We start from the raw sequence: 27,992 nt of genomic DNA on the forward strand, positions 1-27,992 counted from the left end.
AAAGGCTTGTTGGCTGGGCGCAAACCGAAACGGGTCTTTGTCAGCTGCAGGATTGGTACCAGCAGACGCGTTTGCGACTTTTTGACGCTTCCTTTGAAAACCTGGGACTTATGGAAACAAGGATACGAAAATAAGAGGCTCTGACCTGGCATTGCTGCGTCGGTGCGGCAAGGTGAGGGCGATGTGCAAGCTTGGAAGCTCCGTGTGGATTTCTTATAAATGAATGTTTGCATCAAGAAAGGGGCGAATTAGAGCACCTCGCCTCATCATCAGGTTGCATCAAGATATCAGAAACGCTTCCCAACAACTCATGACTAGTTCTGGTGACTGCATTTTGCCTTCTTATTTTACGTCTGTGCCCTATGTCTCTGGAGCAGGCACATCGAATCAGGGGGCAATCGTAAGCAGACGCTCATGACCGGAGTCAACATTCCACCCTCGATCTTTGCTGGAGCTGCACAGCCGTTCAATTCAGCAGCGCAGCATCCTGCGAGCGTCCCAGGCGAGGCATGGAAAGTCCAGGGCTTGCAGGGGGTGCCCTCCTGGCAGGACAGGCTGACACCGGCCATGGACTGGCAGCCAGACAGCTCTCTGCCGCTCAGCTCGCTGCCCCTGAGCGAGGCATCCTTCGGCCTCAGCAGCATCCAGTCCAAGCAGAGCCTGGGGGAGAAAGTCAGCCTGGCCAGCAAGCAGATGGCGCTCTCGGTCCTGGACATCCTAGCAGCCAAACCACCAGGGCCATCCAGTCCTCCTTGCAGCGATCCTGCACCTGCAGCTTCAGAGCAGGCGGAGGCGGGCCAGCCAAGCAGTCGCAGCCCACAGCAAGCCAGCCCGCTGGCAGGCCTGGACCGGGAGCTCTCCATCAGGAACCTGCCTGATCCAGTACCCATGCAGTCCCCCGCGCAGCTGGTGGAGATTGGGGGCCCGCTGGCAGACCCCCCGCAGACGCTGCAGCCGCCCATGGCCGAGATGTGCAGCCCCTCGGGACGAGTCCTGCCGCCAGCGCAGTACCCGCTGTTTACGCAGATGCCCAGCCCCATCCCCTCCTCGGCCTTCGCGTTGCAGGAGCCGCAGCAGCACCCGCGGTCGCCGCCCGGGCCGCGGACCCACTCCTTAGACCCCCTGCTAGGGCGCTCGGCAAGGGGCGCGCGCGCAGGATCGTCGGGGCTTCTCCCGGAGGGCATCGCGCGGCGCAGCATGCGCGCGGCCTCCGGCGCGGCCGTCACGCCCGCGGCGCAGCCGCTCATGAAAGCCGAGCTTACCTCCGGCGCGACCCCTCAGACCTCAGGTGCGCTGCTGCAGTCACGCAGCTCGTGGCTTTGCATACCGCATGTCAGGTGGCACGGCGGGTTGGGAAATTCTTGGAAATCACATTCTGTCTCACATTTTCTACTGTGCTGATGTGGTGGTGGTGGGAAACTACTTGGCGTGCACAATGGATTTGCAACTTTGTGTTGCGCCACGCACGCACACACAGGTTTTGCTCAAAAAAAGTTGTGTTGTGCAGGGAGTCTGGGGACGGAGATGACGCTGGGCGCGGAGATGGCGGCCACCGGCGGCACGTCGAGCCGGCCGCAGCGACGGGCAGCGGGCACGCGCGGCACTGGGGAGAAGCGGAAGGCCAGCAAGAAGGACGACCTGCGCTCCAAGAACCGCGAGGCCCAGAGGCGCTTCCGCGAGAAGCAGAAGTGAGCGCATGCACTCGCCCCTGCTTGAATTGTGACCTCCCCACTTGCAGGGCCCCTCTCACTGGCTGGGGTAGTTTTCTCTGGTGAGAAGTTGTTGTTTGGTAATGGAGAGGCTATTGCGGACTGTGTGCTTGCCTCCTTGTTGGGCTGTTACTCTCTGAACATGGTCGCATCTGCCTGGTCGTCCATGCTGTCAAGGCGTCTGCATCAGAATGACAAGAGCAATATGCACATGTGGGGGATGATACATGGGCCTGACAGGCGTGTGAGCGGGTGGGGTGCAGGGCGAAGCTGGACCAGTTGGAGGAGAAACAGGCGGAGGTGGAGGAGTACAGGCGCCGCCTGGAGCGCCTGCAGCGCGACTCCGACGAGCGCCTCCAGGGCACCGCCACAGAACTGCGCCGCCTGCAGCTCGAGAAGACCATGCTGCAGGTCCGCCACACAGGCCCCCCCCCATATTTTTTTGTGTGGAGTATATGCATCCTGCCAGTAGTGCTCTGTTCATGGAACACAGATATCCTGACCGCAATTGTCCTGTCTGTGGAACTCATTACACGTAGACTGTTCTGCGTGTGCAGCAGCATGGTGTGCAAGAACTGACCATGGCTATGCATTGCTACTTGTCCAATTTTGCTGAGGCAGCCAAGGTCTCCATGGAAATCCTAGGACACTGGTTGCATGTGTTCTCCACCCATAGGAATCCATGAGGGCTGCAGATAGACAAACAATCACTTGATATTTAGCAAGACTATCAAAAAGATGTGCCTCCCTTCCTTGGCGCTCTTGCTCTGTCTTGATCTCTGCAGTCTCTCTTGGCTTGAACTGAAAAGGAGGGGTGTGTTGTCTGGGCAGGTGCGGGAGAGCCGGCTGGTGGACATGGTGGGGCAGCTGGAGCGCGCGCGAGCGTCGGGCGTGTCCCCCACCGAGCGCGCACAGTGCCTCGATTCCATCACCGCCGAGGCCGGCCGCGTCCGCTCCGGCCGGGACGCGGATGCCGCCGCCGCCATCCTCGATAAGGTGCTGCTCCTCCTTTGCCCTTGTGATACATCGGTTCTTCTTGACCATACTGTCTGTGTGTCATGTTATGGATAGCTCAGTGCCTGATGTGGTGTCTATCTGCAAGCAGATTTAAAACTATCTGGTCAGTGAGTCATCATGTGAATTTTTTTGACCCATAGGGTTTCAATGCTTTCACATGACCTCAAAGGTGCGGCTTACGTATCACAAGACATGCACAGCACCACAGGACATGCAAGGGGATGCTTAAGGTAGTCCTTTCTCGGTCTGGCATACTTTTGCTGGCATGGGCGGGCGATTGATCATGCGCTGGCTCGCGACAGGTGCTAGAGTACATAAAGCTGGAGGATTTTGAGGGGGCGGACGCGGCGGCGCTGCAGGGCCCGGACGGCCGGTCACGGTGCGAGGCGCTGCGGCTGAACTCGCACATGCTGCAGGCCACGCGCTCCCAGGAAGGCACCATCGTCACCGTCAAAGACCTCATCAATCTCCCACGAGAGGTGCGCTGCCATTTTGCATCAGTCCAAAATTTGTCTTGCAATGGCCCAGGTTCATGATTGACATACCTAAGGATTGGCAGCGGTGGCAAGCAGGCATGTGTTACGGCAATCGTGGTGCTGGACACCTTCATGGAATAATGAAGATGAGCCCATGCAGCGGACACGACGGCGCAGGGCATGGGAATGCAATATCATGTCCCTTCTCTTGGCTTCTGCTTGTCCACCTAGCAATGGGTGCAGAAGGGTGATATCCAATCCAAGGCCTGAAGGAATGTGGGGTGTGTTGCGCAGAGCTTTCTGACGCTGTACGCGGCGTGTGTGAAGGAGCTGGTGGCGCTGCTGGAGGAGTGCCCCCAGACGGAGCCTGCCCTGGAGGACCCCCACGGCGCATTCATCACCCCGGCAGAACTGCGCGTCCAATCCCTGGTGAGCACCAACACCGACTTCCTTGAACACTTTGCCATCACGCCATGTGCCTTGGTACAAGGCACGTCAAGCTGGTAGAGTGAGTCCAGCGGATTTCACATGGTGGCTGCAAGACTCGAAACGGAAAGCCAGTGAAACAGATTTGCCGCCAGCGTCGCACCAGCTGCCACTGTATGGCGCAGCACAGCGGCAGCTGGTGCGGTATCGCCGGCCATCCTGTTATGCTGACACCAGCGTAGGAAAGCTTCAGATGCCTCTGGAGCTTTGTGGGCAGACTCAGTCTATGCAGCTTCAAGCAGTGAGAGGACGTGTCAGTAGGGGCCGTGAATGGATGGCTTGATTTGAGCCAGCATCTCAGTGCGCAAAATCTCCAACAAAAAATGTTGAATTTTCCGCCGCGAATGAAGGTATCACTCAGAATCACAAGCTGCCCATGCGGCATTGCCATTTGACATTGCCTTGCAGCATGGGCGTTGGTGAATCATGGTGAAAGCTTTCGTTTGGCACAACATGCAACTTGAAGGGCTTCAAAAGCAACATGTGAGAAAATGGAGACCGGACAGCATAATAATTTTCAATTTTTACTATTTTTTATTAATATTATATCATTACACGTTTTTCAGTTCCTAGGCAACTAGGATGTAGGTACGTCCAGCAACACGTGTATCAGAACAAACAGGTGTAATACGTTCCTCTGTCTGTCACAATGCTGCACGTGCTGAGGAGTGAGCGACTCATGGGGCAGGTGAGGGAGGTGCGCGCGGTGATGTGCTGCTTTGCGGCGACGGACGCGCGCGAGGCGGCCCTGCAGCAGCTGCGCCACGCCGACGACTGGTCCCCGGTCGATCCCGACACCGACCGCCGCATCTGCCGCGCCGCCCTGGTGAGCCGCACCCCCGCCTGCATGATTCACAGATCAAGCCGTTGTTGACGCCGTTGCGATTCCTGAGCTGTACCTTTCTCTAAGTAATCATCAGCTGACCAGCCCCCTGGGCAAGCTCGTCATCAGGACGGCACGCTGTCGCCTTGAGTTCAATCAGAAATCTTGATCACACAGGGCAAGACCTTGCGCATCGACAGCATGACTTGAACAGCCATAAGCCACATCGAGGGGCATCGGGCAAAACAGCCCTTCTTGAGAGTCTTGTGAGCAGGGCTGGTGTATGAGGGAATGCCATTCGGATGACAGTGGCGGCGAATTTGCCAATGGTTCTGATGGTGTTAGATCGTGGGGTGGCACTCACGCAGAACAGCACAAGTGTGGCATGAAGATCGCAGGAAGTATCTGACAGAGTGGGGCTGTGGTGCGCGCGCAGAGGGCGATGAGGGTGACGGAGGAGCAGGAGCTGGCTATGAGGGATGCACATGGTCAATTTGTGGCGCGGCAGCAGTCGCTCGCGCAGCACCGGGCCCAGGCGCTGCCCTTCCTGCAGGCCGCCCTCTACACCTCCGCCGACCCCTCCACCCACACCTGCCTCCGGTGCGCGCGTGCCTCCTGTTCCATGCCCTCTGCAACCCACCTTTCAGTACCTTGCCTAACATTGGCGATTATTGTCGCCGCCGTGTGCAAGGGGACATGCATTACATCAAGAAGCACAGAAAGCGCACGACACCCTGTGGCAGGTCTGCGTTGCTCAGATTCTGGGCTGCTGAAGTTAACTTGCCACGATTGCCGCAGTTGGTCGTCTGTTTTGCCTGCAAGGAGGAGCTGTAAGTGCTGTTGTAGGAGGCCGGGGTCACCAAGAGCGCTGTCCAGTTGCTGGTGCCGCAGAACATTTGCAAGCATGCCTGGGCATACTCTCACCATGTTACTCGGGGATTTTCATGTCAGGATATGCTCGAGATGTCTTTTGTCACATGTGCAGGGCGCATGAGGCGGCTGCGCTGGTGCGGCGGACGGCGGACGAGGAGTGCGACAACATCTGCCGCCTCTCCACCTTCTTCCTGGGCCGCGTGCTCTCCGACTGGCAGGTCGCCGTCATGCTCGCGCGCTCACACCCCCACTCCGCCCACATCATGGTGCGCGCTCCGCCTCTCTTCCTGTCATTTTTTTGGGTTCCCTCTGTGTTTTTGAGCACTTACATGTTTTCTTTCTTTCTTATTCTAATTTTGATCCTTGGCGTCAGAAGTACACTGAACGCTTGTCTGGGCCCCTTGCACGTGCAGACTTTACTATGCACTTCAATGTGGTGACAACGTGATTAAATTGCAGCTTGGGTGTGTCTATTGCATGCTCATGTTCATGAGGGGCCGTTGTTGGGCAGGGCATCATTGAGGCAGTTGTCAACGGGGACGAAATGGAGGAGGAGCAACTGGACAGGCAGGGCACAGGCGTCAGCGTGGACACAGATCTGTCCAGCTAAGACGCGGCTGCCATGCTCGATGGTCAAGAAGTGGGCATTCACCTGCGCTCAGGGATTGCCAGACAGGACAGCAGCGCTGCTTCACAGTAGCTGTATGTGATACTAATGCTGGAATGTACAGGAGCTCTACTCCATTAGGAGTGGGTAGCAGTGCTTTCCTAGAACAGATGATCCCTAAACGAGAAACGTTCAAACGGGGAGATGCACATTGTCTAGACAAGATCTGGCATGTCATTATGGTGGTCCAAGGCGAGTAGGAGATTCTGTGAGGGAAGTGCTCAACTCTTCATGAGATTTCAAGTTCTTGAGCAAGTCTTTGGTGGGTTTTCCGGAGCCCTTTGGTTGTTTGGTTCTGTGATTTACAAGCAGCCATGTTTGGAAGCGGTGCATTGCTCTGTGACTGCGCTGCACTAAGGATGCCTTGCGCTCAAAATCATACATGTAGAGACTAGAGTGTCTGATATCAATCGATGCATCAAGCCCTTTGAAGGCATTGCCGCAGCTAAACCCACTGCATAGATTCCTTGTCCAAAATAATTTGAAAGGACGTTTGCTCGTTTAAAGTTTCTGGAATTCCTTATGATGGCCATAAGGATGCATCCATTGGTCTCGCAATATTGCACATTCCTGATCTCGCAGTGGGCATCACAAAATGGGACCTCCAATCGCCATGCAGCTCCTTGCTAAGCAACTCTGATAAATGCACAGTACTGAAATACACGATCAAGGCACAGGACACCATGAAGTTCAAAAATATGACATGACATGCCTGATAGTCATGCAATGAGGACACCAAGCTCAAGTCAGTCACCAGCAGTACAACACTATAATGTATACTAAATATTCGCATTCGGCAGAGCATATACTGACTCAGCGGACACACAGCCTAGGCTGGCGCGTGGAACATATTATATGCAGATTTGACACGCAACAATGGCTGCCTATTGGTACAAGACACACACCACATTCGTTCTGCACAAGCCCTGCCCCTAGCATACAGATGAGACTGGCCCCTCTGTATACGCTGCAAGCTCAGGCGGTACAGTCATTCACTGCAAAGGCTTGCGGCTGGTGACATACGCGGATGAGGTTGGCTCAATCTCCCTTGCAGAGACCAGGGTATAAACCCCTCATCAGCACGGGCCCTCATCGGCCTGGGGGCAAACCCACCCTCATTGCGAGGGGTCAAACCCTGATCGCAAGGGGCCGGACCCTGTGTAGAGGGGGTGGACCCTCATCACAAGGGGCCAGACCCTGGTTGCCCAGGGGGTGAACTGGAGGGCGCTCCGCAAGGTGGACCGGTGGTCGCTCCAGGGGGAAAACCGGGGGGCGCATCGTCGTAGAGGAAGCGCTGGATGGCGCACCACCGGCAGCGGACGCGGACGGCGCGCGCGACCTCGGCCAGCGTGGCGCGGCAGGCCGGCTTCCAGGGGTCTTGAGGGGGCGATAGATCGCGCTGGGGGTTGCTGCGCACGCGCTTGCGCACGTCCAGGCACTCCAGCTCAGGCAGCGAGCAGACGACGTAGGTGAGCGCCACGCCGTCATCCGCCACCGCCTCCCGCCCGATGTACCCCAGCTGCGCCCGTTCCGCCGCCCCGCACACCTGCCGCACGACGGTCATTCGGAATGGTGCAACTGAGAATTGTGGTCCCTTGCGCTGCCAATTAGATATACTTTCACCCTCACGGAAGAAAGTACCCTTCCTCTGCCGGCATGCAGCCTCACGGCTGCTCACACAGCACACCCCTCGGGAATTCAAGGTTTACCATGACAAAAGAGTCTCCCCTATTGACTCTTATGGGCTGTTACATTTGGCCGATCAAGGCTTCCTGTGTGCATGGAAGGATGTGGACGGAAAATCTGTGACCGATGCTTTCACTTGATTGGGTCGGAAAAGCCAAACGCGATCAGGTAGAGATATGCTTGGCATATTCATGGATGTCTTCGGATGACATTCCAGCATCGGTCACAACCTCTGGAATAAGTAGGTCCACCGACATGGCAGAAATACATATGCATCGTTGCAATTGTGTCTTAAATGAGTGCAGGGAGGGGAGGCCACACCTCCAGGTCGGGGTTTTCTGCGAGGCTGAGGTGGCGCAGGTTGTGGAGGGAGGCCAGAACCGGAGGGATGCGGCGGAAGTCGTTGCGCGACAGGTCCAGCGAGGACAGGTTGCGCAGGTAGGCCGCCAGCAGCTTGGGCAGCTTCCTCAGGTTGTTCTGGCTCAGATTGAGGCTCTGCAGGCTGTGCAGATGGCATATCTGCGCGCAGCACATGTCTGCTAGAGATGACTCAAAGTATGCAAGCTGAGACAGCGCAAGGCTCATATGAGCACGACGTGATACAACGGGCCCATTCAACACGTTTTCCCTAAGCGTGTCGAGACATAACCTGCAGCCCGCAAGCATTTGATCATCTCACCATGACGACGCTGCAGCAACTGTGCAGGTGCCCAAGGACCGGCATCTCTTAATGTCAGGTGACCTCAAGAAGCTTTTTCACTTCTCACCAGTGGTGATTCATGGCATGCAAATCAGTGCAGACATTTTTGCGCTGCGGCTCTAGTGTAGAGAGCACAGTTTGGCAGGCACCAGTGCATATGGACCCCGCACCTGGAAGGGGATGACGTCGAAACTGCAGGCGGTGAGCTGCAGAAAAGTCAGCGAGGCGGTCGCAAAGGAGCCGCGCTGGAATGCACAGGGGTGGATCGCGTCTCGCCCCGGCCGCATGTTGGTGCCGTGCACCGTGAGCGCCTGCAGCGATATAAGAATCAGTGATGTGAGAATGACAAAGCACTGAACTCCAATTGGCCCTTTCAAGAATGTCTTTGGCACTCCTCTGGCAAGTACAGCATTGACTCAGGTGTTCAAGCCAGCCACACCCTGGCTGGGAAGAATAGGGCAAAGACCCGGCAGCCCCATCTTCTAGCAGACAATCGTGATCATAGATATCTAATACTGGCGTGCACATATCATACCATAATTACTCATACATTTAGTACTATATCTGCATATGCAGTGCATGCCTGCAGCGACATGAGCTCGCCGATGACAGGGGAGACCACGAGGCCCTGGCAGCCCAGGAAGCTGAGCTGGCGCAGCGCCGTGCAGCCCAGCATCTCCAACGGCACAAACTTCTCCGCCATGTTGCGCCTGCACCCACACCATCACTTACAATGACGTTAGTGTTCTTCTCGAGGCTCAGCTGTCTAAGGAGTTTTGCCTGTTATGTGATGCGATATATGTTGATTGTTCCAGGGGCTATCAGTCAGCATGAGAGAGCATTTAGCCTCGAGCTCCAGCACGCATGGCTCCAGAGGCGAGCATGCCGCAATACGCTCTATCAAGTCAGACGGTTGAGTACTCAACAAGACCATTACTGTGGCACATCACTTTACTTGCATGTATGCTTGTATACTTGACTAAAATCAAGATAATTTCGTGGCTTGCAGGCCCTCACCCGCCGTCGATGTCCATCTTGATCTGCAGCACCTCCAGCGCTGTCAGGTTGCCCAGCGCTGATGGAATCCGTACCCATGTGTTGTTGGCCGTCAGGAACAGCTCCTTCAGGTTTGTCAGGCTGAAGATGGCCAGCAGCCACATGTTCAGCCTGCAGCCAGCTGCGCTCAGAACAGCTCACATGCACTTCATCATGTGCCATCATGGACAGAGAATACACACTGGGCCATGCGGTAACTTGGAGCCTGGGATGGCTGCTGTGGCAGAGTGCAGTACCTGCCCGTGACTGACAGTTCCAGGCGCTCAGTTGCCCAGCAGGCGGTCAGCGCAGACGTCATTGTCTCCCTTGCAAAGCACTCCCAGCCCTCCATGAGGTGCACTCTCAGGTCTCTGACATACGGTGCTCTCGGCTGGGTGGGGAACACATGCTTCAGTCAGCTACTTGCGGTCGACTAGGCACACTTGTTGGTGCTTGAATGACCTCTGATGCGCTTTCTGGTCACTAGAAACATACCCTTAGCCAGCACATCATGTCTGACAAGGACATCTCCGCGCAAGCCTTGTCGCCTGGATTGGTGATGATGGTGTCCATTTCCGTCAGATCAATCTCTAGGAGCTGATACAGATCTCCTGCAAGTCCGCAGAGGGATAGTCTGAGTGTCATTGCATCAAGGAGAAGCAGATCTTCCAGACCTTACTAACACGTACTTATATATTGAACCAAACAACGCAAGCAATTTCAACATGCATTTAAATGGATCGGTGCAGGTGATAGTTACCACTTTGCCTCAAAGCGTTTGCGAACGCCTTGCACAGCAGAGGTATCGTTCTGCAGCGCTCGTGCTGGGGAACTAAGCTGAAAATCTTCAACATCTCATCGCTGGTTATCTCCAGTATTGTTGGTGAACAGCACTCTTGCTCGGGAGGAGTGTCTACTTCCATGTCAGTCGGTGTTGCTCCTTTAAAACTCATGGAGATCAGAACAATTTAGTCTTGAGTTTTTGATTTCAAAAGAATGACAATATAATCGCAACACAATAGTTGCTTGCAAACAGAAATTTTCCTCATGCACTGTCCAGAAACACTGTTTTGTTTGGAGCATCCCTCAGCTGGTAACGTCTTTGGATCGCACTCCTACAATTGATTTTGTCATTCAGGCATGCAATGATCAAATAGATGTTGTAAGGTCTGGTGGGCTTTGGAAGGTTTTTTGTCCTTGGATGAGAGGGCAAGGCTGAGGTAACAAGGTAGCCTTTCTTTCAGATTTATGAACCACGGGCGACAGCTGGTGCTTCTAGAGACAGGGAAGCTGCAACAACTGTTACCATCCCAGATCTTGGTATCAATGGACAGACAATGAGCCCAATTGACCAAGGTCTACCTGATAACGGCTGTTTCAACACTACCTCCTCTGATGAGTCACGGCAGAAGTTCCTACTGCCGACCCTTGCAATTGCGATAGTGATACAATCCAGCCTTATAGTAGCAACAACCTCAACAAACTCTCAAATATACTTTGGCGAATTTCTCATGTCCTGAGTCCTCCATGATTGGCTGGTTGATCCTTTCATGGGGATTAACCAGCATTCTGTGCAGCGGAGAAGCTCCAACGGGGGATGAACAAGGAGCAAAAGGAAAACCCAAGTCCATCAGTACACATTCAGGAACGCCGCTCCAACATACTGCCAATCAGCAGCATTGGCGCCACTTCAGTATCTGGCAGGTGCGCCATTTGTAACGCCATAAGAAACAATAATACTGCTCCACAACACTTAAACAATTCTTCCCTTCCCATCACAGAACGGCATTCTGCACTTGAGACCAAGACTACTACCTCAAAACATTGTGCTGGCTATAACCCGATGCAGCCTCCTCTACATGACCTCTAGACAGACAGCAGTTCACGACCTTGTGGACTACCGTACAGGGGACTCCAGATCAGCAGTTGATCTAGAGTCCCCTGTACCGTATTGTGAGAGGGATTTGCGCGATTAGAGCATGCGAGGCACCGGGTAGCCTTGCGAGAGATGGAGGGACGCATGGTCCGGCTCCCAGGCGTCGCGATAGGTGGACTTTGCCCTGGGGTCGAAATCTGTCAGGCTGCGGGGATTGCAGCGCGTGCGGCGGCCAGCGCCCACCAACCATCTCACTGGCTCAATGCCTGCATAAAAAGCTCATAAGCTCAAGATCACGTAAGAAGTGGAGGAAGCGAACAAGCAAAATAGGGAAGGCTGGAGGGGTGAAATTGCTGCAACTCACCTAGCCCTCAGGGCTCAGACAAGCGTGCAATGATATTCAGTTCGACGCCAATGAAATGGCATGCTGCAGGAATGCACCTAGCCCTATACACCTGGAGTAGCTTCTAACAACACTACTACTGATGAAGAGAAACAATAAAAGGCAGTGGGAAAGGGCACAGGTGCATGTGGGATCAAGAGATTTACCGTTGCCAGCGTAGATGATGCGCCATGCAAGCCAGTCCTTGAGGCGCGTGAGCCAGCCTGGCCACTCATCCTCTTCGATGGTCGCCACATCCAGCAGCCGCTCTGTCGCATCCTCCCTGCAAGAAATTTCTAACGATCCATGAGACTGCTTAGAGTGATCAGATGGAAGCGCTAGGACCTGGATACTGTCAGCAAGCATGGAGTTCTCAGTGTCAGGTCGCATGAAAGAATGAGCGCACCATGTGAGCCGCTTGCGGTCTTCAGGCTTCAGAGGCTTGGGGCTGTTATTCTGAGCAGCACCGGCACAGCTGTCAGTCAGACCGACATTTTGGACGGAGCCTATGAGGTTTAATATGACATGTCATGCGCAGCACTTGAATGGACAATTGTCCAAAGGCAAGCAAGGAAGCCAAGCAAGGAAGCCAAACAAACCTCAGCAAACTCGAGCTGCTCAGAGAACTCCGCGGGCGAGTGGTAGATGAGCGTGTTCTCGAAGGTCGCGAAGAAATCATTGGATGGGTGCTCCGGGCACACAAGCCATTTCCCCATGGCCAGCGCCTCGGCGGACGTCGTTGCCACCACATCACTGGTGGACGGGTTGATAAACACCCTGCCATGCAAATGCCCACAATTTTACATGCCTGAAACCCCCATGCTGCCATTGAATGATGGAAGTACGGACTGCAAGAACTTCAAAAAGACTGGCTTCACGTGTCCAACAAAGGCACAATGAAATAGTGTATGTCTGTGTTCTGCAAAACATGGAACCACACCAGCATCTTTCTGACTGCAGCTGCCAGTCAAACTCATCTAATAAATCTAATAATCAAGCATCACACCCCACAAGATGAAGGCATACTAGACAGAGATAAGCACAAATGTGCAAATAAGTAACTGCAGGAGCAGGAGAGGCACCTGTAGGGGTGTATTGAGTCGTCCAGGTGGTCTCGCGCGCCGAGGAAGGAGACATTCAGCTCGTATCGCTCTGCCCGCTCCTTAATGTCATCTGAGTCTTCGCCAGTCCCATACGCATCCACTGGCAGGTTGCTGCCATGCGCCTTTCTGTGCGCTAGCAACAGGTCCAGCAGCTCCGTGTAGCCCTGCAAAATGGCACAGGATGTCAGGCATTTACCATAGAAACTCTAGATGGAAGTGATGAGTGTAGCGTTAATTTGCCAATAGTAAATTTCGCCATTTGTCAATAAAGGGCCCTGTTTTGGGAGGGCCTCGATGCAAAGGAAGACTGCAGGGAAGGCGCATGATGGTGCAGGAGGTCAAACCTTGCCCCACACCGCCTTGCCAATGAAGTAGGCTCCCTTGCTGAAGCAATACGCGCTGCCCTGTTCTTTATCATCCGCTTCTGACTCCTCTGGTGCTTTGCCTGCCTCCCCGGCGGCGGAATCTGCATGCATGCCATTCTGCTGAGGTGCGCTGCTGTCTGCAGAGTCCTTTAATTTCTCTCCCTTCCCTGCTGGCTCCTCCTCTCTCGCGGCAGCTGACTCCTCTTCTGCCTTTGGCTCTCCGGCACCAGCTTCTCGCACCCCATTCATATGTGATGTGTCATGGTCTGTTGTCTCCTCCTGCACTCCCAAGATGCAGGACACCAGTTGAGCTGCACTGTCCAGTCAGCATTGCGCTTGCAGACTTCTGGCAGTGCCATGCCTCTGGTATGGCAAAGCAATCAAGGGTCAAAGCAGCGTACCTTCAGAGCAGCAGCCATCTTGTCACCCACAGCCAGGAATGCTGGGGAGACTCCGTGCACAAAGTGGGTGCTCTGGCGGGGCAAGTTCTGAACAGCATCTGACAATTTGATCACCTGGACAGCATAGAAAGACCCATCAGAGCAAGGGAGAGATGCCAGCGCAAATCTGCACCCCATACACAGCCGTGTTCTGATTTGAGTGATCCCTCAGATCACCCACCTTGTGCGTGTGAATGTCACACATTCTCCAATTTGCCATCTTCACAATGCGCGCAGCTAAGGGGCCCCCAGCAGAGCCCGCCCCTCGCCTGATGTAATCTGCACAACAAAATACATGCAGGGTCTCTCTTCACAACTTGGCATCCCGGATGGAAGCAATCAAGAAAAAGCAGTATGACTCATGTGGAAACATCCTCAACTTGATAGCTGTGCAAGGTCTAAGCGTACCAATGTAGTTTGTGTGCATAATACCAATGACATGATTGAACTTCTCCGTGTAACGGCGACCGTGGTGGAACCAGGTGAGGTGCTCTGGCTCCTCCAAAATTGCCACATCAGCCTGCGCACATGCACCGTGAGCACCCTCCAGCACCCAAACTTGCTGAGCAGACATAGGTCATTTTGAACTAGCTGGAATAGCACCAGGCCTCAAGCATCATCACCTCTTCATCTGGGATGTAGATGGTCGGGTCCCCAACTGGGAAAATACTCAGAAATGAGGCGTCATATCGACCTGCACAGAAATCAGGCACTCAGCTGCAGAAAATTCAGTGAGTCACACTGATGTCATACAACTGCATAGAAACACCTCAGGACGGGGCAGGGGAGCGTGCCTGGATAGAATTTGATATCAAATTTGCAAGGAAAGCTGGTGCGCTCCTCCACCCAGGCTCGCACCCAGTCTGCCTGTTCCTCTGGGTTCTCAAAGGTAATGCCATTGGGATACACTATGCCCTGCTCTGATTTTGCCAGCCACGGCACAAGCAATGACACCTGCAGATATCCAACGGCTTCTCACTAGCCATCCAGCATGCATCTAAGAAATGATCAAACGAGCATCAGATGCAGATTTTGCTTAGCAGGACGGAGGACAATTTGAATTAAACAAACACGAAAGGAATAGGACTTAAGCATTGGCCGCACCTTGCTGTCTTTCAGGATGTGTGCCAAATAGGCTGCCCTCAGGAGCGGGTTGACTGCGGTACCAGTTCTCCAAGGGAGGGAGGCTGTTGTGATGACAGCGACATGCCTGCCTGGAGTTCTCAAGCTGCTTGTGCCTCGCGTCATTGCTCTCAATTCAAAATTTCCATTCAAATTGTCTATCTCTCAGTAGCTGCCACCACAATCTACTCCAATTAACAGAACGAGATTTTCGAGGCTACAAAAAATGCCCCTGGCAAGCAATAAGAAGTGTGAAAAACAAAATTACACCACCGAAACAATTACAAAGGAGTTCGTGAAAGCTCAGAAATACTAGTTGATCTGTGTTAATCTGGGAATGAGAAGCAGCTGTGGGGCAGTCCAGTCGACTCTCATCCATTGGCCCCACCGTTTGCGCCCCGGGGCCCACGACACGTCGCATGCACATGCACATCTCTGCTTTCTGATCTTTCATACATCGTCTTGGACTCTATGCACCACTGTTTGATCAATATATACCTGTAAAAAGTGTCTACACCACTGTGCATGTCCTTTGAATACCTCTACAAATTTTGGCATCAGTGTTCGGCATGTCGATGTTACTGAGGAACAGTATCAGGGAAATTTCGGCCTCAAAATCTTTCGGTAGATTACCAGATTTACCGCAAGTGGACCAAAAGTTCTGTCATGGACGGTGCCCTGTCATCGATGTTTATTATAGTGCTCCAAAAGCTCACAAAACCAAAGGTGATCTGGGAATAGCCGCTGCTTATTTGGCGTGGTTCTTAAGTATATTTGATACCCAGAAATAGAATTGATTTCTATCTCGTGGAAATTGCTGTCTTTTAATGCATACAGTAACGTTGGGGCAAATACTGGCCAAGAGTCAATGCAGCAGAGGCAAAAGTCCAAGGCTGCGTCATGACTGGGGAATGTATGCAGGCCGTCGACGACCGTTGAGTTGCTCAGTGGCAAGCGGTGAAGAAATACAGCTGCAATCAGAAGCAGAGAGGTTTGTGGAGTCCCTGCAGTCTGCTGCAGCAGGCTTTGAAGAGCCCACTGCCCAGAAAGCGGCTCTCCAGGCTGAATACAACCAATGCAAGGAGAAGGTCCGATTGTATTCTGCATGAAGTGGTGTCTATGGGATTCATATTTATCCACTGCCATCATGATCTGACCGTGAGATTCTGTGTGCTGTTCAGCTGGCAGACTTGCAAGCCAACATCGATGCTGCGTACAGCAAGTGCTTCTCTGGGGTCCAATTTGACACTCCCCCGGAGGATGCAGAGAGTTTGGATGGGGTGGATTTGTCTACTGTCTCAGAAGCCAGCTTTGGAGGGTTGGGAAGGTCGCATCCGAAGGCAAGCTCCTATACACCATCACCAGAGCTCACTGGCTGAGCAGCACCGATTGTGATGTGCAGGGAAAATGTCACCCTTTATGTCTATTTCCCCCTGTACCAAGCTTTTGTCTTCTGGGCCAATGCTGAAGCTCGTGGAATGGTATGCCCAGACAGCATCAGCTCTCCTTGCAGCCAAGCAGAAAGCGGATCCAAGGGGATGGCAGGACTTCCAGGAGGCCGTGCATGCACTGAAGAACCAGCGCACCAGGGCCCTGCGAGAAGCAGAGGATCTTCAGGCGTCCATTTTTGCTGCAGATACCGCCCTGCGCCTGCAGAAGGAGGGTGCTATTGGTGAGCCTCTCCTCCGCATGGGCTGTTTGTGTGTCTCCAAGTCTTCTGTGTGCTGCATGTTGCAGAGCATTATTGCCACAGCAGTATGCAGGAAAGCGGACTGATATTGCAACTCTTTTCTGCTATACAGATGAAGATGATGGCGAAGCAGTGCGCAGCGGACTGCAAGGACTGAACAGGGAGTGCCGCATTGTTCTGATATCTGGCTTCGAGTCCTTTAATGTGGACCTGTACAAGAAGGCAAGGCTCACTTCCCTTGTCTATGCCTGATTCTATGTCAATGCACCTCTCTTGTGTCACCTGTCCTTCCACATGTCCTGCTCACTATTGGACCACCTAGGAAACTAGAAGATGCTTTTGCTTGGGTGTGTCACAGGCCGCAAGGAAGGTAGCTAGGGAGTGCCCGGGGGTGCGCGTGAAGGTCTTCAGCGACAGGGACATACAGACAAAGCAGCCGGAGATAGAAGAGGCCCTCAGGGGAGCAGATGTCTTCTTCGGCAGCCTGCTATTTGACTATGACCAGGTGGAGTGGCTGCGAGAGCGCGTCCAGCAGATTCCCATCCGGCTGGTCTTTGAGTCTGCGCTGGAGCTCATGGGCACCACACAGCTGGGTGGCTTCAAGGTGACTAACTTCATGATGGTCTCATTCCAACTCCTGAACAGTCGCCTTGCTGCAGAAGCATTCCTGGTGTTGCTTGTACTAGCCTGTGTGAAGGTACACTGCTAGAAGCATGATGCATGATGCATGCATTCATCGGATGCAAGAGATTGTGAGGGACGGAGGGAATGTACATTGTCTTGTAGGTGTTTCACTACCTGACATGTTCGATTGAGTTTTTCTTTGGCGCACAGATGGATCCGTCAGGGAAGTCAAAGGGGCCGCCGCCAGCAGTGAAGAAGGTGCTGAGCCTGTTTGGCAGCGGACGCGAGGAAGATCGCATGGTCGGCTACCTGTCGTTCTTGAAGATCGGGCCTAAGCTGCTCAAATTCCTCCCAGGTCAGCTATTCAATGCAATTCATATGGCGCAATGCTTAACACAGGGAATTTGCAATGTGACGTAAAATCATGTGAATTTCCTGGAGTTCTTCTGGATAGAAGCTTGCGCCACTGTAACGCCCAGCTGTGAGCACAGGAGTGCTGGGCCATTCGCTGAGGTGAACTGATAGATTTTCTGAGGATGTGCAATGCCTTGCAGGGCAGAAGGTGCGGGACCTGCGCAACTGGCTGACCATTTACAGCTACTGGAACCAGGGCGGCCAGGACAACGTGGCCACCATGCTGCTGTATCTCGTGGACCAATATCTGGGCCGCACCGGCATCGCCCCTGCGCCTGTCCAGGAAACACCGCCCACAGGTTCTCACACTTTCCCTCCCTACTACACACCCTTGCTTTGGAATTGCCATATCACAGCTGCACCCAAAATCCTGTGGCCCTTCTCAACTGGCCCCTGATGTCCAGTGGGAATTATATTGCTTACGGACCCTCTTGTCGCCTGCAGATTACCCATTTTGTCTATTTGAGTGCACTTTAATTTGGGTCTTGTCATCGCTACCGTGTGAGTGTCTTCCTCCACAGCGCAGACTTCTCAGGTGCTCTGTGGGCTAAAAACCGCAGTACATCCTCACTGGCTTCAGATGGCAATGTCTGGCTGTGTGCAGGCTGCCTGCACCCGGACTACGACGGCTATTTCAGCACTCCAGCCGAATACCTGGCCTGGTATGCCAAGCATGGCGCGCTGAGGGACAGGGCCGAGGCGCCCACGGTGGCAGTGCTGCTGTACAGGAAGCATGTGATCACTGGGCAGGGTTACATCGCGCAGCTGGTGCGCTGCTTCGAGGCGGACGGCGTTCGGCCGGTGCCCATCTTCATCAATGGTATCGAGGCGCACACCGTGGTGAGGCCTTTGCCCACTCACGCATGCATGCCAGGCCTACTGCCCTGCCTGGGGGCAGGCTGTCATTCTTCACCCCACCTTTGTAGGAAATCTGTGTCTCCTTGTGCTGGTGAGTTTCTGGAGTTGGCCAGATGGATCGGCATGAAGGAGACTGTGCAGGATGACATTTCTGGCTTTCTCAAGCGCCTTTCAGACAAAATCCTGCCGTCACTGCCTAGTCTTGTGTTGAAACGCATTGTGTTCTGGACAAAAAAAGGACATATTGGTGACTTTGAGAACCTCCTGTCCAGGAACGGTGTCAGGGGCACTGTTTCACTGAGGTGAAGCGTTCCTTAAGGTTTCAATATGGACCTTTTGCTCTCTGCCAAAATACGACACTTCAACCAGTGACTCGACAGCAATGGCATGATGATGAGCATGTTGCACCTAGCTGCTTGTTGTGGCCGCCATGCGGCCATGCATGAAGTGCACTACACTCCTCACTGAACATGCACAGTCGTTTGAAGGGCTCTATCGGGAAGCCGTTTCCCAGGTCACTTTTCTCTCGCAAGAATGCCACACCCTCTGAAGTACTATTCTGGGGCATGTGCAGGTGCGCGACCTCCTCACGACAGACCATGAGCAGCAGCTGAAGGCGCAGGGGAAGCCAGGTCCAGCCAGCAGCCTGAAGAAGGATGCTGTGAGAGTGGACGCCATCGTCAGCACGATTGGCTTCCCTCTTGTGGGCGGACCTGCAGGTTAGCTCCTCTGCAGTAGACAGTCATGCGTGCCTGTTGCTATGGCCCTGATTCTCACGAGTCCTGCCTTGGCTCTGTTGGTGAGGCGTTTGGCCATTACTAATGCAGGCACCATGGAGGGTGGGCGGCAGGCAGATGTTGCAAAGTCCATACTCACCGCCAAGAACGTCCCATATGTGGTGGCTGCACCCCTCCTGATACAGGTAGGAGATTTGCTGTGCTGCCCCACAACAGATCAGCATTGTCTCATGCACTTTAAGCCTTCTCTTCCTTTTAGTGCTGGCCATGCAATGTGACATTCCTGGGGTGCAGCTCAGCATTGCTAGCATCGTACTGGCTCCTATCAGGTGCCGTTTTAAGGAAAAAACCAGCACAAAAAGGTCTCACATGGAGTTCAGGCCGATGCGGTTGATAGGACTGCAGGTCAAAGGGCTTGAATATATTGCAGGACCTGGCGTCGTGGACAAGGGACGGCGTGGCTGGGCTGCAGAGCGTGGTGCTGTACTCCCTGCCGGAGCTGGACGGCGCTGTGGACACAGTGCCTCTGGGTGGCCTGGTGGGCGACAACATATTCCTGGTGCCCGAGCGCGTCAAGCGCCTGTCCGCGCGCCTGCGCAAGTGGGTGCACCTGCGCCGCACACCCCCTCAGGTGACTCAGCGTCTGGCACCTCTCCCCCACGACAAGAAGAGTGGTTTCCCATGAAGATTGCTTAGCGGGAGGCGCCCCGATGTGGACTATCGAGCCAGCAAGAGAGCTGCTTCAGTTCCAGCATTATAGAGGCTTACTCCTGGCAGTCTCTCTGACATCTCCTAGGCATGCTCTGTCATTCGCGAAGGCTTCAAGCACTTTGCACGCCAACAATGAGAGGCTGAGTACAGGCTTTGTTTTCTGGTCTGGCAGTGCTGCTCGACCCAAGACCCTGGAATCTACCTATTTGTCAGGGATATGGCATATGTCAGGGATGTGGGATCTGTCAGAGACGTGGTCCTGATTGGCCGGTGGTATTTTTGGGCAGGAGCGCAAGGTGGCGCTGCTTCTGTATGGCTTCCCGCCGGGAGTGGGCGCCACCGGAACCGCGGCGCTGCTGAACGTGCCCAAGTCCCTGGAGCGCATGCTGGAGCAGCTGCAGGAGCAGGGGTATGATCTGGGGGAGGCGATCGGGGGTGGCGCTAAAATAGACGGGGAGGCGATCGTCGACGCTCTGCGCCTGCAGGAGGACCAGCGCTCCATCTCCAAAGGCGCCGCCGGCATCGAGGGAGGGTGCGCACATCAATTTCCTTGATAATTTCCTCCTTCGCAAATTGTCCAGTAATGTGCCAAACTCAGCCACCCTATGGCCATGGGTCTTTCTCTACTGTCGCCAAAAGGGCGGGGGGCGTAAAGCTCAATTTTACTTTAACAGCACTCTGTCACACCTTACCGCCTCCTTCTCAGCATGCTGCCATGCATGGGCTCGGCAGCATGGCTCGATGACGAGAAGGCAGCGGTGAGGTGCGTCTGGAATGTCACCCTGGCATGAGAGCAGGACTGCCTAGGCACCCAGCGCAAGTGTACTCAGCTTGCTGTTGTACTTTGGCTCCGCACACCTAATGATGTGGAAAATTGGCAAAACGTAAAAACCTCAAAAACGGAAAGTCTGGATCGCAGGGGAGCTGGAGCGGCGGAGGAGTTTGGGGGCCGGGCAGCGGCGGCGGATGTGAGCCCGAAGCGGCTGAGGGAGCTGCTGACGTACCCTGCCTCCTGGGGGCCAACCGAGTGGGGCCCCATCAGCTTCCTGCCCCAGCATGACCTGCTGGTGGCCAACATGGAGCGCCAGTGGGGCGACCTCGACAGATACCGCGGCCTCGGGACCTCCGCCAAAGGTGGGATCTGTGTTGATGCTCTCTTTGTTGCGTTGCAGCTGCCTGCTCTTGGCAAACAGAAAGGACTGCCTCACCTTGCGACATCACTCGAATAAGATCCTTCTACTGGTGTACCATGTCTGACTGCCTGATGTGGCAACGTGGGTGTCTGCGTTTCTTTAGACGAACGGCAGAGGAATGCAGCTTCATGGATTGCAGAAGATTCCGGCATCCGTGGCCATCTGTTATCGACCTGTTGTAGTTTTCCTGGCCTTCTGTTGTGCGGGGCTGTCTTTCATGCACCTGTCGAAAATCTTCCGTCCTGTGTTGCATGCCTGTAATATTTGCACATGCCTGTAACATTTGCGCCTGTGGTAACTCCCCTGTCCTGTATAATGCAGGGGAGTTCGTGGTGGGCGGCGTGCAGCTGGGCAAGGTGTGGATTGGGGTGCAGCCGGCGCTTGGGGTGGAGGGCGATCCCATGCGCTTGCTCTTTGAGCGCGACCTCACGCCGCACCCGCAGTACGCGGCCTTCTACAAGTGGCTGCAGCACGACTACGCGGCCGACGCCGTGCTGCACTTCGGCATGCATGGCACCGTCGAGTGGCTGCCCGGTGCTCCCCTCGGTGCGGCGCCTGCCACCCTCTTGAAACAAACTTGCAAGCCTCAATGCAATGTTCTTGGAATGTTTGTGCATGTTAGGAGTGGCTCCTTGGCGCTCCCCTGGGTGCAGCGCCTGCATCCTCAACAGACTGCAAAGTTGTTGTCAGCAAGCTTCAAAGAGAAGATGTACTGCAGCACAAATGGTTGTTGCTGCTGCAAATGAATCGGGAGAAGGTCTAGTAGAGTGCAGAGTTGTTGAAACATATGTGCCCTATTTTTCTGGACGGAAAGCGTGTATGCTGGTGGCGGTAGGTGACTTGCGCTAAGCTATCGTGGAATACGCATCACTGTTGTTCAGCATGCGTGAGATGCTGCCAGGTGCTTGAAGCCGCAAGGCTTTCCCATGGGGGCTGTAAGGAATGTGGTCTGGGGGTTGCAGGCAACTCGGGGTTCTCTTGGAGCGATGTGCTACTGGGAAACCTGCCCAACGTGTATGTGTATGCCGCAAACAACCCCTCAGAGTCAATCATTGCAAAACGGCGCGGCTACGGCACCATTGTCTCCCACAACGTCCCGCCATATGGCAGGTGTGATCATTCTCAAGGCCCTTGAAATCTCCTTTCTATCTGGAGCAAAGAAGTGTCCTGACACCTGTACAGCTGGACTTGGGTTTTGAAGCTTTCCTGCTGAGGAATCCTGAAGTGGCCGCACCATACCAACAGATTGCAATAATGGCTTGTTATAATGTTTTTGCATGCATGCAACAGGGCTGGGCTGTACAAGCAGCTGGCAGAGCTCAAGGCGCTGGTGGCTGAGTACCGAGAGGACCCTGCCAAGAACTCTGCCCTTAAGGTAAGCATCTCCGCACAAGCTACTTTGCACAGATTGAACCCCACAACAAGCACGGCACACCCAACGCATGCATGGTGCATTCATGTGAGCCTCGTGTCTGCAGGTGCCAATAGTGGAAAACCTGATGTCCAGCGGCCTGCAAGAGGACTGCCCTTTCATAGCAGCAAGCAGCACAGCCGACGGCAAAGCGGAGTATCTCAATGCCGAGTCAGTGGACGGCATAGACACAGAAGCCTTTGCCGAGTATGCTGGCCGCATCAACCAATACCTCCAGGTGTGTGCTTCTCCCCTCCCCATGCTTTTTTTAGGCTCTTCAGGGCATGGAGTGGATTGCAGGAACTCCAAGCAGTGTCCATCAAGACTGCTGAGTGTGTCCAATCAGGCTGTGGCTAGGCTCTGTAGAGATGTCAGTGTGTCTCAGCAGCCATTTGATGCTCGTTGAGGACGGGTCTGGGGTCTCTGCGATCAAAATGAGGTGTGCTTGGATGGGTGAACTAGGGGTGTGAGGGCCGGCTTCTCTCTGAAGAGCTGCAAATGTGAACTCTCAAGCTGGGTATATCTGACTGGCGGAGCGCGGTACAAAAAGTGTTCACTGTGTCCACGGTCGATTGGATCAAGCTCGGATCTGGCGAGTCCAACAAGGGGTAGGATTTTGGCAGCCTTGACATGCAGCATGTCTGCATATGCACCACTTGCCTCTGGCAGGAAAAGCGTGATAATTTGATGATAACAACAATATCAGACTGGTCGAGGGGCGGCCTCCCTCTGTGAAAGGTCGCTCTGTGAATCACTAAGCAAATTACTAAGCGGGGTGGATCTGACTGGGTGGATCAGGTGGTGGAGGGGCGGCTGTTCTCGGAGGGGCTGCATGTGCTGGGCCAGCCGCCGGGCCCCGACCAGATGCGTCAGTACCTATCCGCCTACTTTGGCGAGGGCCTCTCGGAGGCCGCTGTGGCCGCCGTGGTCGACGCCGGCGACAGGGGCATCGAGGCCGTCCGCCAGCAACTCGAGCGCACCTTTGACCAGGTACGCATCGTATTCACTAATTTGGCTTCTCATCATTTAACCTTCATGTGGAGCCCAATTGGCAAGCTTCCTGGTGTGACCCACAGTACCACGGTGATGAATGGTTTTGACCTCACGTCTGCCGTCATGTGGACCCCCTTTGTCAAGCTCCTCACTCTCCCAGAGGAGTCAGGCGCTTTTAAGCTGGTGCTGGCCTTGTGAACATGGAACTGTACTGGCTTAGCGATTTTCCAGGACCCAGACTGGCACTCTTGGGATAGCCCTTGCAAACCGACACATGATAAAATGCCACAGTCAGACAGCTGCTGTCCCCGGGCGCTCGCCTCCAACTTTGGGGCAGGAGAGCTTGAGAGGGGCACTCTGCTGCAGTCACACAAGCATCTGTGCATGCACTCGCAGAGGCTAGCACGAGCAGATGGGTAGCCTGCAGATTAGGGCAGCAGACCTAAAAGGGCTCCTGATGCTTTTCAGGCGTCGGCGCACGGGCCGGGGGAGGCAAGCACGAGCGGGTCGGAGCTGAGGGAGCGGCTGGAGGAGGGTGTGCGCATCGCGGGTCTGCTGGCGCGCAACACCGAGGAGATGACCGGCGTTCTGCGTGCGCTGAATGGGGAATATATCCTGCCGGAGGCCGGCGGAGACCTGCTGCGCGACGGCGCAGGCGTCCTTCCCACCGGTGGGGTCCCTGTCCCCTTTATTAATTTGATGTTCGCTTCATGGTAGTGAAATCTGCATGTTGAATATGACTACATAACGCGATTTGATCATTTCAGTGAAGTAACCCCAGCCATGCCTGATATTTTTCAAGGTGAGGTTCACCCTTACAGACTGCGTAAGCTCACCTGGAAAGTGTCGCGCATGCCTGGGATTACTCCACAGCCCTTCGTGTTGCAATGCACCATCTGCGGCTTCATAACAGAGCTTGTTTCGTTGCAATGACGAATTCAAAACCCAGCATGGACGAAGCTTCTCTGCAGTAACACCTCCCATCTACCATGAAATGCTGTGTCAGTGTTTAAGGAGAGGACAGTGAAGAGTTTCCAGCTGACCCAAGCTCAAGCGCATGCATGTCCGGGGCTCACATGCATGCATGTATGTTTGTGCAGGGCGGAACATCCATGCGCTGGACCCCTATCGCATGCCTTCTCAAGCGGCGCTGGAGCGCGGCAGTGCAGTCGCCAGGGACATCCTGGAGGCGCATCGTGAGGCCAACAATGGCACCTGGCCTGAAACTGTGGCGGTGCGGATCAGTCTCGCCCAAACCAGCTCTCTTGGCTCTTCCACTTACAGAATCCGTCTCAGACCTAGCAGAAGCCTCTCCCTGCTCTCAGATTTGTGCTCTTGGAGCTTCGAAAGATACCTTTTGGCTGCTGATCAGATAGTGTGAGCTCAGCGCAAGCATGATGACCTCCCATGAGTGCAAGCTTGTTTGAGTGGCTGCCTGGTGGGCAGGTAAATGATTGGGGCTGGCTGCTATAATATTCTGTCCACAAAGCTCATTTTGATGAGCCCATATGTTGTGCATGCCTTTTTGAGTGGCTGCCGGGAGTGCAGGTGAACCTGTGGGGCCTGGACGCGATCAAGACAAAGGGCGAGAGCGTGGCTGTGGCGCTGCATATGGTGGGCGCTCGGCCGGTGCGCGAGGGGACAGGCCGCATTGCGAGGTGTGCCTCCTCAGAGCTTCACTTACATTAATGCAGCTCAGCATCCTTGCACTGCCGCGTGTTGACGCGGACAAATGTGAGCTGCGGATTTGTGTAGCTTCAAGGAGACAGGAGGAAGTAATGTTGTATTTTGGATCTGACTCCTGCTAGCTCTACTTTCTTTAATGTTTCCTTGGAGCTCAAATCAGGCATTGCAGCCCTTCAGATGGCTGACATAGAGCCTTTGACTGGGGACAACAGCCTTGCGCACCTGCACCTGCCAGATCTTAATGGAGGGCGCAATTTCATAACTCAAATCTAACCCGGCCTGGCGCAGGTTTGAGCTGGTGCCTCTGGCGGAGATGGGCGGGCGGCCGCGCGTGGATGTGCTGTGCAACATGAGCGGCATCTTCCGAGACTCCTTCCAGAATGTGGTTGAGCTGCTGGATGACCTTTTCCAGCGCGCGGCCGCCGCCGATGAACCGCCTGAGCAGAACTTTATCCGGTGCGCAATCAAATTCTTTATTTCTTCTCTGCTTTCTTAGTACGCCGTTGGTATTCTGATAAACTTCCCTGTAACGTCCTAGTGCGGTGAATAACTTGGCGAATGGTGTACCTGAATGGAGCTCATAATCGATCTTGTCTTTGTCTCTGGATTGCTTAAATCTCTGGTCCCAGGTGCTGTTATTATGAACAAAGCCTGTTAAGGATGCGCAGCAAGACACATTTTGGCTTTGACAGATCACCCATCCCTGCTTCTGATTGTCTACAGAGAGCCTCAACGTCAGTGTTCACTTATACTGAGATGCGGGGTGCAGGAAGCACGTCCTGAGCATGGGGGACACGGGGCTGACAAATCCAGCGGCGCGGCTGTTCAGCAACCCCGCGGGTGACTACGGCAGCATGGTGAATGAGCGGGTGGGCGCTGGCAACTGGGAGTCAGGCCAGGAGCTGGGAGACACCTGGGCCTCCCGCAATGCCTTCTCATACGGCAGGTGCGCAATGCAACCATATCAGTATTTGCTTTGTTTCCGAAAGTTGTCCTCACTGGCAGCCCTCTGACAAGTTCAGTGCTGAAGAAGCAGCTATTGTTATAGCTGACAAAAGACCATGTAATGAGAACGGTTGCAAGTTTCCGATGGCTGCCCCTTTCACTGCCGGTTAGTCTCAGCTGTGCATATCACAAATGCACTTCTCAATACCAGTGCTCTGACAGCCGAGTTCGTCATGGGGATACATGCTGGGTGCTTGGGCACGAAGTGTTTCATATGCTGCGGCAGGGGGAATGAGAGGGGCACCGCGCGGCCGGAGGTGCTGCAGTCACTACTCAAGACCACGGACAGGGTGGTGCAGGAGATTGACTCCGTGGAGTACGGCCTCACCGATATCCAGGCATGCCCGGTCTCCCAGCTCAAACTTTGCACTGATCATCACTCGTCGCATTGTCATCAAACAGGCATTCCTGTGGCCTGCATCATTGCCTGTGGGCTTTGGCACCCCTCCAACACTATCATTGTAGTAGATGTCATCACAGTGCGTCAAAAATCCCCTCTCAGTGGACATCAAGCTTGGCAAGCGCACAGATGATGACAGATCACAGATGAAGCAGTCAGAATGCTAGTTAACAATAGGCAGGGATGCTGTGGGGTGCACTTAATATGCTAATTTTCCACTGCGCAGGAGTACTATGCCAACACAGGTGCGCTGAAGCGGGCTGCTGAGTCAGCGAGGGGCGGCCAGAAGGTGGGCTGCTCCATCGTGGAAACCTTCTCCAAGAGCACCAAGCCGCGCGAGCTGGAGGAGGTCCTGCGACTGGAGTACCGCAGCAAACTGCTCAACCCCAAGTGGGCCGAGGTGCGAGTTCGTGCTCCGTAAAGACATGAAGACACTGACTTGTTGTTGTGAAGGGCTGGGGCAGTGACATTCAGGGTGGTGTGGGGTATGCTCTGGTGAAGAGTCCATTGCATTGACGTGCGGAGAGCTGATTCTGCGACGCCCCAGGTGGTCAATGGAGCGTGAGCAGATCTGTTCACACCCCATTGGTCACAGAAGTCGTAGCAGCATCAGCACTGCAAACACTTCCCTCAAGTATACATTTAATGCGCCATTTGCGGGCAAGCCAATCGCAGGCGAGGGCTGTGTGAGCTGCATATAGGCAGCAGCTGTCTGACACAATTCCTTCTGTTGCGGGTTCAGGCAATGGCGAATCAGGGGTCGGGGGGAGCCTTTGAGATATCGCAGCGCATGACAGCCATGGTGGGCTGGGGGGCCACTGCCAACTTCACAGAGGACTGGACGTGGGACCAGGCTGCTGAAACTTATGCCCTGGACCCCACCATGGCCGAGAAGTTGCGCAAGAACAACCCCCAGGTGTGGCATTTGTAACCCCAGTGTGCAGAGATTTGCATGTAATGTACTGGATGCATGTCTTCCTCTGCATGCATGCAGCTTCTTCACTGACAAGTCAAGAGTGGCTGCAAGACATACAAGGCGTTGCGGGCAAAATTGAAAGGAGAGGGGTCTTTGTTGCGTGTTCAGATTTCAAGAATGACAAGCATGCATCCCTGAGGTGAAGTGATCTTTAGCAGGGGTCTGAGGAAGGAGGGGCTGGGGTTTTGCAGTATCAACATTTCAATTACGTGACTTTGCAATGCGCTGCGCAGGCGTTTGCAAATGTTGTGAGGCGCATGATGGAGGCATCTGGGCGAGGCATGTGGAATGCTAGCGAGGAGACACTGAACCAGCTGCGCTCCATCCTGAATGACATTGAGGACGAGTTGGAGGGTGTGAATTGAGCGGGCATGCACGCATGCGTAGCATACCATGCCATTTGAGTGTTGTGAGCAAGAAGCTGTGCGTGATGGTGACATTGGGGCGAATGAACTGTCTGAGTGGAGATGAGACAAATAATACTGAAAGCGGGTTTCCAACCATTCTATGTTCTGGCATGCATGTTAAGATCGC

The 27,992-nt window shown here is 54.3% G+C and overlaps 5 protein-coding genes across 5 annotated transcripts; 3 read left to right on the forward strand and 2 right to left on the reverse strand.

Annotated features, from left to right (window-relative positions):
• Window positions 1-567: 567 nt before the first annotated feature.
• COCSUDRAFT_46386 (hypothetical protein) lies at window positions 568-6,456 on the forward strand (the record flags this gene model as incomplete). The annotated part of the gene is made up of 10 exons (XM_005650296.1): window positions 568-1,288; window positions 1,508-1,688; window positions 1,973-2,120; window positions 2,541-2,705; window positions 3,029-3,205; window positions 3,497-3,631; window positions 4,377-4,514; window positions 4,948-5,111; window positions 5,497-5,650; window positions 5,896-6,456. 10 exons carry the CDS (start codon window positions 568-570, stop codon window positions 5,992-5,994), a joined length of 2,082 nt encoding a protein of 693 aa, XP_005650353.1. The 3' UTR covers window positions 5,995-6,456.
• Window positions 6,457-7,231: 775 nt separating this feature from the next.
• Window positions 7,232-9,824, reverse strand: COCSUDRAFT_60822 (L domain-like protein; the record flags this gene model as incomplete). The annotated part of the gene is made up of 6 exons (XM_005650297.1): window positions 7,232-7,597; window positions 8,059-8,256; window positions 8,608-8,748; window positions 8,997-9,147; window positions 9,455-9,604; window positions 9,730-9,824. The coding sequence occupies 6 exons, from the start codon at window positions 9,822-9,824 to the stop codon at window positions 7,232-7,234; spliced, it is 1,101 nt and encodes a 366-aa protein (XP_005650354.1).
• An 852-nt stretch (window positions 9,825-10,676) lies between these two features.
• COCSUDRAFT_32386 (hypothetical protein) lies at window positions 10,677-11,422 on the forward strand. The gene has a single exon (XM_005650298.1). It carries the CDS (start codon window positions 11,000-11,002, stop codon window positions 11,189-11,191), a length of 192 nt encoding a protein of 63 aa, XP_005650355.1. The 5' UTR covers window positions 10,677-10,999; the 3' UTR covers window positions 11,192-11,422.
• A 326-nt stretch (window positions 11,423-11,748) lies between these two features.
• Window positions 11,749-15,034, reverse strand: COCSUDRAFT_27439 (hypothetical protein; the record flags this gene model as incomplete). The annotated part of the gene is made up of 10 exons (XM_005650299.1): window positions 14,743-15,034; window positions 14,433-14,592; window positions 14,262-14,332; window positions 14,047-14,158; window positions 13,820-13,917; window positions 13,600-13,713; window positions 13,178-13,237; window positions 12,813-12,997; window positions 12,330-12,507; window positions 11,749-12,186 (listed from the first exon to the last, which is right to left on the reverse strand). Exons 1-10 carry the CDS (start codon window positions 14,884-14,886, stop codon window positions 11,749-11,751), a joined length of 1,560 nt encoding a protein of 519 aa, XP_005650356.1. The 5' UTR covers window positions 14,887-15,034.
• A 1,584-nt stretch (window positions 15,035-16,618) lies between these two features.
• Window positions 16,619-27,823, forward strand: COCSUDRAFT_12706 (hydrogenobyrinic acid a,c-diamide cobaltochelatase; the record flags this gene model as incomplete). Its single annotated transcript, XM_005650300.1, has 24 exons — window positions 16,619-16,690; window positions 16,821-17,054; window positions 17,285-17,429; window positions 17,629-17,787; window positions 18,093-18,328; window positions 18,921-19,065; window positions 19,174-19,268; window positions 19,514-19,714; window positions 20,082-20,326; window positions 20,837-20,928; window positions 21,309-21,533; window positions 21,950-22,097; window positions 22,278-22,362; window positions 22,466-22,636; window positions 23,197-23,313; window positions 23,914-24,061; window positions 24,492-24,625; window positions 24,940-25,049; window positions 25,366-25,533; window positions 25,847-26,023; window positions 26,309-26,429; window positions 26,709-26,882; window positions 27,225-27,398; window positions 27,692-27,823. Coding segments are annotated over 24 exons (3,708 nt in total), but the record flags the coding sequence as incomplete, so codon positions are not given.
• Window positions 27,824-27,992: the final 169 nt, after the last annotated feature.

This window comes from Coccomyxa subellipsoidea (genome assembly GCF_000258705.1).
Source record: "Coccomyxa subellipsoidea C-169, whole genome shotgun sequence".
Classification (NCBI taxonomy): Eukaryota; Viridiplantae; Chlorophyta; class Trebouxiophyceae; family Coccomyxaceae; genus Coccomyxa; species Coccomyxa subellipsoidea.

Coding starts and splice junctions, on each gene's coding strand:
- COCSUDRAFT_32386 (XM_005650298.1), top strand. CDS start 11,000: ATGATTGGCTGGTTGATCCTTTCATGGGGATTAACCAGCATTCTGTGC.